Raw genomic sequence first — 10,634 nt, forward strand, 5'->3', positions numbered from 1 at the left:
CCTTTTTAATGTCAGTTATTTCCCTCTGTGTACTGAAGCTAATGTGCATGTCCTTTAAAGTATTCTACCTGTAATGTTTAAAGACGGGACAATGGAAGAAAGCAAGGAAGAAGTTCAATAAAACATACTAAGTCTGGGAGTGGCTAGTCAGACTGTCATCTAGATGAGATTCTTTTCTCAATTGTGTATAGGCTTAAATTTGCCTAAGTACAAGTATGAGAAGATGCCTAAACTATGTAGAGGTGGCTTCTTATGACCACTCTCGTGAAGGGGAAAGAAAAGCACTTCATATGACAGGAAAGCAGTGCCTAATTCCTATGATCTTGTTTGTTTTCAAGGCATGATACGAAGTCTTCCTGACGCTTTGATGAATAGTATTATCTTCATTTTGTATTCCAGGTTGCCTCAAGGTTCAGGCAGGCTAGATTATCAAAGGGAGCCTTTCCTGGGAAGTTCTCAAAGTACCTCAGATTATATGTTGATTTCAAGTTGTTTAATTTCGGTCTGAGATGACTTTACGTGTAGTTGATTTCCTTTAGAAAATACTGTTTCTTCACATAAAAATCTTTTATACCTGGGTCTTGGTTCAACTGAAAATGACTGACTTTGGTGCTTTTATGTGTATTTAACTTGTGATACTGCATATTTCTGTGTCTAACAAGCATATAAAATGGTACTTGAAAAAAGTGCTATTTCATTTAAATTTGGATATTTCTTATTTTCCTACAGTTATGGTTCAGGAAGATTATCACAGTCAAAACCCTTATCATAATGCAGTTCATGCTGCTGATGTGACTCAGGCCATGCACTGTTACTTAAAAGAGCCCAAGGTAAGGGAGTGCTCTCATTTTCACATCACATATATGTACAGAAACACATGTATTTGTGTGTGCATATAAATGGATTGTGTGCACATATACATATATGTTTATGTACATGTACACACAAACAAGCTTTTTATTAAAAACAAACCCTAAAACCCAACAAAAAACACTTTCGAACACTAAAAAGCAGGGAATTACTGTCTGTTACCGGGGCTGTAGGTTCACACTTAGCAGTGGGATTTTTTTCCTGTTTCTGAGCCGCCTTTGACTTTTGTGTGACTTCATGTTGAACCAGAGTAGGGAGTTGAGATTGCAGCTGTTTAACATAGCCTTATGCCCCAGAACGTATACATGGAATTGCATCCTGAGTCAGAGCTGGCAATACTAAACCTGTGTGTTTGTGGTTGTGGGGGGGGGGGAGTGTTTGGTGCTTGTTTTTTGTACTACCGTTACCCTTGCTTTGTGCGTCTTTGATGTTAATGCATAGTGTGTTTCTGCTATAGAGGCACCTTAAAGCAAGACATCAGGAGTTCTTTGGCCTTTCTTTATAAAAAAAGGGCAGTGTGACAGACCTTAAGGAGCTGAGCTAGTGGAATGTTTCTTAGGAATTGGACTGCTGGCAGTCTGCCTTAAGTAGTGTCTTAGACAAATTCAGAGCTAAATCCTGTCCTGTGTTAGACTGAAAACTGTAGTACTCTCTAGCCAGGTGAGACAAATTATCTACCTTGCAAGTTATTGCCAGTCTGGTATTCTCTTGAATAGCATTGCTCTTTATTTTGCTTCTGAGGTAAAACCAAGTAAGTTCTGGCTCCATGGATGTTTTTCAGAGGCTCTTTGCCCACTCTTCCCACTCAGTTTCTCAGCGCTGCTCTCAGATGAATTGTTGGTGCAGGGAGCCAAATCAGAGCTGATACACGATGAGCTTTTTTTATGACATGCAGTTTGGAAGCTCTGAGCATTTTTTATTTAATACTTGTGATAGAAGTTTTGTAATGCTTCGGATTCAAGTATAGACTTTGTATTTTTAGTAACATGTACAGCTACTGGTTCTGTTGCACCGAAGTATGTTAGTAACATGTGAGGTATGATGGATGGCACATGCAACAGGGAACATAAACTCGTGTCCTCACAGGGTGTTTGCTGCATTTCACGTGTGTGCAGGCAGAACTGTCCTCTCTGGTTTAGTGCAAGCTGGACTTTATTACTCAGTTCAACTCTCAGACCTCCCAACCAGAAGCAGAAACAGCTATGAACAGTGAAAACAAGTCTGTGCAGTTTCACACTGAGTTAATCGACATGCACATAATTCTTGAAAATATTTCTTTTTGGCTGATTTTTCTCTTTTGATTCTTTTCCTGGTAGATTTTGAAATATAATTTTGTGTAAGAGTAGAAATCCATTCTGAACAGTTCTGAAGTCTTCCAAAGCATTAGTTTCTTCATTTTAAGAGGAAGGATTTCTGTGTATTTTTTTAAGACATACTCTGTATTTAAACCAGCATTCACACATACAGACAGATTTGGTAAATGAGATGGAGAGCTAATTTTAAGAATTTGTTGCTTTTACAGGATCTGGTTAGAAATAGTACTTCATTACCAGCCAGAAAGTAGCATTTTGTGTGCCAGCATTTTTTTTGGCTGAACCTTAAACCATTGTTGAAATCTTGTAGCTCTTGGGGCAGAAATACTGTCAGAAGTCAGTGGAATATCAGTTTTGCATTATTAAAATTTTCTCAGAGTTTCTATTGGCTTTTAATTACTAAAAAAGAAAAAAATGCAACACCCATCCACTTTTTCTAAGGGTATACTTGCATTGCTAACACAATTACATTTGTTGTTATTATCTTACAGCTTTCCAAATCTTTAACTCCATGGGATGTTCTGCTCAGCTTAATAGCAGCTGCCACACATGATTTGGATCACCCAGGTGTTAACCAACCTTTCCTAATTAAAACAAACCATTACTTAGCAACTTTATATAAGGTAAGGACAAAATCAGTTGTTTTGTTAAAACCATGTTTGGAGGATGCTGGTGGAGTACAGAAAAGGAGTATAAAGTGTAATGTGTTTAGCTAGTGGTACGTTGGAATTGAGACACGGCTTCCATGATACTGAGATTTAAAAATGTGCACGCTAATAAAGTATTGAGGATTTGTGAGTTTTAACCTCTTTGGGAAAAAAAAATAACACCATCCCTCAAAGCCAACAAAACTGTCTGGCACCACTTGTACTCTATAGCTCTTCAGTTTAAGAACAAGTAATCAACTGATACCTGTAATACCCTTTTCATTCGCAGAATACCTCAGTATTAGAGAACCATCACTGGAGATCAGCAGTGGGGTTGCTGAGAGAGTCTGGTTTATTTGCACATATGTCATTAGAAAACAGGTAGGTTTATACAAAATAGTATATAAATTAGTTTAAGACACAAGTAACCTGTCACTGAAGTAAGACAGCCTTGCAAAACAAGCTGAATTATTGCATGGCAGTTCTGAACACAAAACAAAGATTTATGATCTGTTTTAGGAGTTTCCCAGATACTGTGCTCTTGGAGTAGAGCAGTTCATGGTGCAGTGTGATATTTAGAAAATGACATTTACTCTGAGCACACTGAAGAGTATTCATATAGTTGTAGCACCTGTTTAGATTTAACTAGGCAGCCTTTTCTCGTTCTGCCACCCCATCTGTAGTTTAAAATAGACCCTCTTCACCTGCTTTAACAGGAAATAAGCTTTAAATGATTAGTTTGTGCCTTTTTAGAAAAAAGAAGTGGGGGAAATCTAAAAACTGTTCCAGTCTTCCTGAAAGCTGCCAATGAAACATTCTGGTATTTCTATGGATGTTCTAGGAATTTTTCAGGTGGGGCAACACAAAACCCACAAAGCAACAACAACAAAACCACCACCACACACACATGCAAAAATAAACAGGTCAATAAAAATGCTAATTATAAAGCTTGTGACTTGTAAGGGGCCTATAAGAAAGATGTGGACAGACTTTTCAGCAGGGCCTGTTGCGATAGGACAAGGAGTAATGGTTTTAAACTAAAGGAGGGGAGATTCAGGCCAGACATGAAGAAGAATTTTTTTTACAATGAGGGTGGTGAAACACTGGCCCAGGTTGCCCAGAGAGGTGGTAGATGCCCCATCCCTGGAGAGGTTCAAGGCCAGGCTGGACGGGGCTCTGAGCAACCTGATCTAGTTGAAGATGTCCCTGCTCATTGCAGGGGGTTGGACTAGATGACCTTTGAAGGTTCCTTCCAACCCAAACTGTTTTGTGACTAGTATAATCATGAATATGATAAAAAGAAATGTGAATCTAGTGATGACTGTTGTTCATAATTGTTTTTTGAATGTTTGGCATTGCAAATTTCAGGCAGCTGATGGAAAGCCAGATAGGTGACCTCATTCTTGCCACAGACATCAGTCAGCAAAATGAATATCTCTCCATGTTTCGATCCCATTTGGATAGAGGAGACCTATGTTTAGAGAATGCAAACCATCGTCACTTCATTTTACAGGTGATCTTTTTGAAAACATCATTTTGGTGTCAAAAATAATTTACTTTAAATGCTAAATACTACTTCTTCCAGGATATCTCCTACTTTCAAAATGAAGTAGAAATATCTTTTAGTCATTTTGTTTGATTACAAAAAGGTTGTTCACTTCAGTCTCCCCCTCTCCCAGCACTTCTTCAAGTGATGATGTGTGTTGCTCAGTCTAACTTTGAGCTGCTAAACCAAGTAGAGTTGTGTTCCCAAGAAAAGGTTTTTTTAGTTCTTCTGATGACTCCAGTGCAGCCTCAGAACTGTGAAATGCTTTGTCAGAACCTGTTTCAGGGAAGGGAAGCACTATTGTTGGCAATGAGTTTGCAGCTCTGCTAGAGAGAGGTTTAGGAAGCTTTAAAAACAAAAGCCTTGTGAGTCTCTTTAGGTTTATAAAAATGTTTAGTATTGGATTCATATTGTGGACTACAAAAGAAAGTGGTAAAGTAGACAAACAGATAAGATCAGCCTTGTGCAAACCATTACTAAAAATGTGAAATACCACTTGCTTACTTTGATGTATCTTTCTGAATTTATTGTTGTCTCCTATACTAGTGCATATACTAAATATAGCGCCCCTGAAATACTTTGACTTGACTGAATTTCCATATTACTCAGAGATGATCATGTGATCTGATAGTTCTCTGAGCATCATTTAAATAGAATTATAGAACTTAACTTTAGAGAGAAGCACAAATGGTAGGTAGGTAGGTTCTGTTTTTCACAAAACTTAAAATAATCTGCTGTTGGGAAATAAAGAATTACAGATGCTTCTGTTGGAGCTAGAGGTGATCTAATGCTGTATGTTCTGTTAACTTGCTAGATGGCTTTGAAGTGTGCTGATATTTGTAATCCATGTCGGACGTGGGAGCTGAGTAAGCAGTGGAGTGAAAAAGTAACGGAGGAGTTCTTCCACCAAGGCAAGTAAGAGTAGCAGAATCTGTTGGTACATAATGTTTTTATACTGTGAAGAGAGCGACTGAATCATTGCTGCCTGCAAATAAAGGGATTTATATTTAGGACTAATACAGATTTACAGTACAGTGTGGGATTTTTTTTACTTTCAAGGATTGTACTTCTTGCAAAAGATCGGTGTTACTAAAACACAGCGACGAATCTGCATAGAATCTGAATCTAGAATGGCTGGTTCAATAGATCCTTCATCTGAAGCACCTTTCAGGGTGAATAATTACGCTCACTTTACATTTACACAGTAGTTTCAGTAAATTATTAAATATATTCATCATGTATCTTCAATATTTAAACTTGATCTGTGAGGCCTGTTGGTAAGCGGGTAAGGGCTAGGGAGGAGATTTTTAATCACTGTGCCATTAAGGCGACTTACTTATGTAAGCAGTTAATAAAGCTTTTAATTGCCAAATGGAGTGAATTTTCTCCATTATTATTAAATTGTTTTAATACTATAGTGTGCTTCTCTCTTAGGGCTAGTTTAGCTGACTTGAGACATGTTAATTTGTGCGTGGATGCGATAAATGGAGAACAGACTGCTTTATGTGGTGCTAATCATGTGAAGCTTATTCTCAGACAAATGTGACACAGAAGCAGAACAACAATTTTCCTGTAGTGAAGAAATTTCAGAAGGCTGAGCTATTCTCTTCCATTTTGCTAAGGGGGGATTTTAATTTGTCATTTCTATGGCAGCCTACAAGGTTTTACAAGGAAGTATGTTAATCTTCAGGAAACCTGTGATCTTATGTTTTTTCTTTAATTATTGTTTGATGAAAATACAAAGTACTGCTAGGCTAATGACAGACTTGTTTCTTTTTTGGGGGGCGTGTGGAAGGGAAAAGTGCATTCAACCAGCTGCAAGATACTGTCCTTGTTAACCAACTTGTACAACTCACCTCAGCTGGTGTTTGATGCTTCCATTTGGGTCTGGACACGATGACCTAACAGTCATGTTATACTTTTATTTCTTTAGGAGATATTGAAAAAAAATATCACTTGGGTGTGAGTCCACTTTGTGACCGACAGACAGAAACTATTGCCAACATCCAGATTGGTAACTGCAGTTCAATTTATTTTCATACATTTATTTCATAGAACCATAGAATGTCCTGAGTTGGAAGGGATCCACAAGGATCATCGAGTCCACCTCCTGTCCCTGCACAGGACAACCCCACAGTTCACACTGTGTGTCTGAGGGTGTTGTCCAGTCACTTCTTGAACACAGTCAGGCTTGGGGCCGTGACATCTCCCTGGGGAGCCTGTCCCAGTGCTCCACCACCCTCTGGGTGAAGAACCTTTTCCTAATGTCCAACCTAAACCTCCCCTGGCACATCTTCCTGCTGTTCCCTTGGGTTCTGTCATTGGTTGCCAAAGAGAAGAGATCGTCTCCTCCCCTTGTGAGGAAGCCATAGACCACGATGAGGTCTCCCCTTTGTCTCCTCCAAGCTGAACAAACCAAGTGACTTCAGCCACTGCTCATGTGACTTCCCCTCCAAACCCTTCACCAACTTCTTTCAGGATGCAATTTGAAAAACGTACCTTTTAGACACACTTCCTAGAGGTTGTTCCTGCTCGGTGTGTGTGTGTGCGGCAGCACTTCATTGCAAAGAGCAAGTTTTTTCCATTTGCTATATAACATTTCTCCCTTTGAATTGAGTGCTCACGGAAGGTTCTGCCCTGCCCTGGAGACGAAGCCCCCGTGTCTCCACACAGAGCAGGCTCAGCCCGGGGAGCCGCTGTCTGACTGCTCTGTGCTGATGCCCACAATTTCCTCACCCCAAGTGGCTGGTTTGGGAAGAGGAGCGTTTGTTCCCCTGCCTGTGTAGCCCCTGGTGCCCTCGCCGCACTCTGGGTTTAGCTTCCATAGCGTTCCTTTTAAATGCGATCTTAGGAAGGCAGAGATTTGATGGAGAACGGTGAATAGCTGTTATATAATTTTTCTTTTTTTGGCTAACTTGAGTTGGATTTAAAATAGTAAAATGACTTTTTATAGTTATTTTTAATGAAGTTGCTAATGTAGATTGAACGGGACTCAGTTAAAAGCATAGTAAAGAATGAATTTTACCACAAATAGAGTGCATTAAATTAGAGACAAAAGCTGATCTATTCGATCAGCTGCATTGCTTAGTTTAGAACGTTAGAAAATCACACATTTCTGGAATTGACAGATCACCATTGACATTTTGGCTCATGCAGATAGGCACTATAAATAAGCACACGTGCATTCACACACACATGCATATAAATGTTTGTGTGTTGAAATTTCGTGGCCTTTTTGTTTAAAAAATTCTCTAATTTGTATTTTAATGTACTTTTAGTCAGCTTCATGTTGTGAAAATAATCTCAGATTTTTTTCCCCTCTGTTACATAGTTCAGACTGTCTATTTTTTTTTAGGTAATTTGGTATAAAATCTATCTTTTAGAACTTAAGGTCTTCTAAATCAATTTGTGTGACGGAGGTGCTGATGTTTAGATTCCTCCCCACATGTTCTCCAAAGTTTTCCTTTATTTGGTCATTGTTGTGAACAAAAGATTAGTTTGTAACCCGATATAATGCTGCTGTTTTGACTGACAAGGAAAATCTCTTAGATTTTGAGAGGTTTTTTTGTAAAGATGCCCTAAATATCAAAATGAGTTTTGAAGTGCACGTTGGAGAAGAATAGTCTGACGCATTGAGGATAGTCATAGGCGTTGTTTATTTTCGCTGCTAAATTTTATTTTAAATATTTCGTGTGAGGGTTGTTTTTTTCACTTGGATGCGTGTGCTTGTTTCCCAAGGTTTTATGACCTACTTAGTGGAACCACTGTTTGGGGAGTGGGCCCGTTTCTCCAACACGCGGCTGTCGCAGACGATGCTTGGCCACCTGGGACTGAACAAGGCCAGCTGGAAGGGGGTGCAGAGGGAACAGTGCGGCAGCGGTGACGACGCCGACCCCGCTTTTGAGGAAATGGACTCAGACATATTACCTCAGGAACCTCGATTGTCCTGACCTCAGTCTTCACGACAAAACTGCCTCTTCTCTTGGTATCTGCACAGTTTGATTAAAAGAGATAACTTGCCTGCCCAAGGTTTTGGTAAAATGGTAAAACGATGCCAGCATTATTTATTTCCAAGTTTTCCTTTGACACAGACCATTTGATCCAGAATTTTTTTAAACTGCGAGATCTGACCACAGAGCAATATGCCTACGCCTCAGTTGGTTTTTGTTCGGAACCTTGAATATGCAAAGCACAGCAGTGACTGAGCCTTGGAGGAACAGCACGGAGCTTCCTTGTGCCACACGGCTTTGGTTTGTTGGCAAAATTCGGAATACGGTCTTCAAATCTGAGACTTGAGACGGATTGTTCCACTTCCTTGGAATTTAGCAAGACTTGCCTAAACGTGTCCAACGCATACCTTCCACTCAGCCCCTGTTTTAATACGGAAATGTGAAGTGCCCATCCTCTGCTGCCTCTGGCAAGACTTGATGTTTACAAACGGACTCTGAAACTATTGGTTCTAGACTTAAAACCTTTGCGCATGGCTGTGAAGGAACCACTAACTCGTTGGTTGTTTTTTGTTTAGTTTTCTTTTTTAAAAGAAAAAGATCAAATCCGAGACTGCAGCTCGTGTTTCTTTGGATGCCAGAAAAGCCTCCCATTTGCCATAATTTTGTTTGTGCACTGGGAACTGAGCATTCATCATAGAGCACAGCCAAGCTTTACTCCAGTGCTGTATGGGAATGCAATTTTTTAACGGCAGAAAACACTTCTGAATTTGGGAAGGGAAGGGGTGGGGGTGGGGGGAAGCGTCCGAACTGCATTGCGATCCTGCAGTGGAAACATCGCATGTTGTTTCCACTATTGTACACTTGAACTGCACATGCAAGAAAAAGGTGGAATGTCTAAAACACCATAAATCAGCTCAGGGTATTTGCCAATCTGAAATAAAGTGGGATGGGAAGCGTGTCCTTCAGAACAAGGGTACAAATGCCCCTTTCGCTGCAGCGTGTGTGTATGTGTGGGTGCGTGAGTATGTTTGGGACGGGGAGGGTGGGAGGGTATCGGGAAGGGTTTGAACGGCAACATTTTTCTGTTCGTTTTTTGTTGTGTTTTGGTTTTGTTTTGTTTTGGTTTCTTTTTATTTATTCTTTAGAATGTGACAATTTCATGAACAGCCACATTGGGGAGGAAACTGTAACAAATTGCTACAGATGCCTTAAACTATGCACAAAGCTAAGTGACCAAATTTGTTTTTGATTTGAAAAATAATAATAATGAAAAAGAAAAAGTGCATTGTTTACGTATTCCTCCCTCTACTGAAACATTACCCACTAATGGGTTTTTGATGGGAAAAGGAGAAAATGTTTTTTAGGACAAAATTAAAGGACTAATTTTAAACTTAAAACATTCCATTTTTGTAATTTGTTTTACATTGTTTTAAGTACAGTAAGCACAACTGTAATCTAGTTTGAGAAACTGGTGCTTTCTTTTAGTTTATTTGTATTTCCCTGTTATTATTGTAAAAGACTGTTTATTAATTCTGTTTACAGTTTGTTGCAACAGCCATTTTTGGGAGAGAGCTTCAGCGTAAAGCCATTTGTAAAGGCTTTGCCATATTCATTTTAATATGTGCCTGTTGCTGTTAACTTTTAATTAATAAAAAAAAAGTCTTTTCACATTATGCTCCTGTACATTTAAGTTACGACCGATTTCAGCGTTATGGAAAGGTAGCTAAGGTTGCAGTCGGCTTCCACTGTCAGACTAAGCCAACTTTTGGATTTGAAAAATACTTAGTCCTCATATGCCAAAATTGATGGCCTCTTGGAGCCTGGCCTTTTACTGTTTGAAAAGCAAATCCTGACTTACCTGATTGTTTCCCTTCTAAAATTGAGTTGTTGATTATTCGTTCATGTTCCCTGAAGTAGTATCATTAATCTCAAAGTGGCCATGTTTAAAGAAATAAATTTGTAATGAAACCATTTTTTTGAACCCGCGTGAACTTCCTTTGCTGTCAGTGCAAGTTCTCACCGTTATCCAACTTCAACAGGGAAGGATCAGATGTGAGTAATGAGCCTCCGTTATCACGTGCACTAACAGAGAACCCTTATTTTAGCAGCTTGTCGTTGGAAAGGGTGATGCTTGCCAGGGGTGTTTGGAGCTGTCAGGACAAAGAGGTAACAGCTGCGTGTGAGCAACTTACTACAGAGAGACTGCACAGATTCGTAGGGTGACTTGTGGAAAAGTATTGATTTCTCTTCGTTTCTGAATAAAGCATATTCCAAACCTGCAGCTTTTTTCAGAACAACCACTGAAATT

General features: G+C 39.4%; 1 protein-coding gene across 3 annotated transcripts in view; it reads left to right on the top strand.

Annotated features, from left to right (window-relative positions):
* The window catches only part of PDE7A (phosphodiesterase 7A), a 77,260-nt gene extending 68,135 nt beyond the window's left edge, over positions 1-9,125 (top strand). For all 3 annotated transcript variants that reach the window (XM_080339911.1, XM_080339909.1, XM_080339910.1), the window contains 7 exons: positions 730-830; positions 2,675-2,806; positions 3,120-3,211; positions 4,199-4,343; positions 5,191-5,287; positions 6,310-6,390; positions 8,115-9,125. In XM_080339911.1, the coding sequence (XP_080196037.1) occupies positions 730-830; positions 2,675-2,806; positions 3,120-3,211; positions 4,199-4,343; positions 5,191-5,287; positions 6,310-6,390; positions 8,115-8,326 (860 nt within the window). In that variant the 3' untranslated portion in view covers positions 8,327-9,125. The remainder of the gene's footprint in view (positions 1-729; positions 831-2,674; positions 2,807-3,119; positions 3,212-4,198; positions 4,344-5,190; positions 5,288-6,309; positions 6,391-8,114) is intronic.
* Positions 9,126-10,634: the final 1,509 nt, after the last annotated feature.

The sequence above is a fragment of the Nesoenas mayeri genome (assembly GCF_963082525.1).
Source record: "Nesoenas mayeri genome assembly, chromosome: 2".
NCBI classification, from domain to species: domain Eukaryota; kingdom Metazoa; phylum Chordata; class Aves; order Columbiformes; family Columbidae; genus Nesoenas; species Nesoenas mayeri.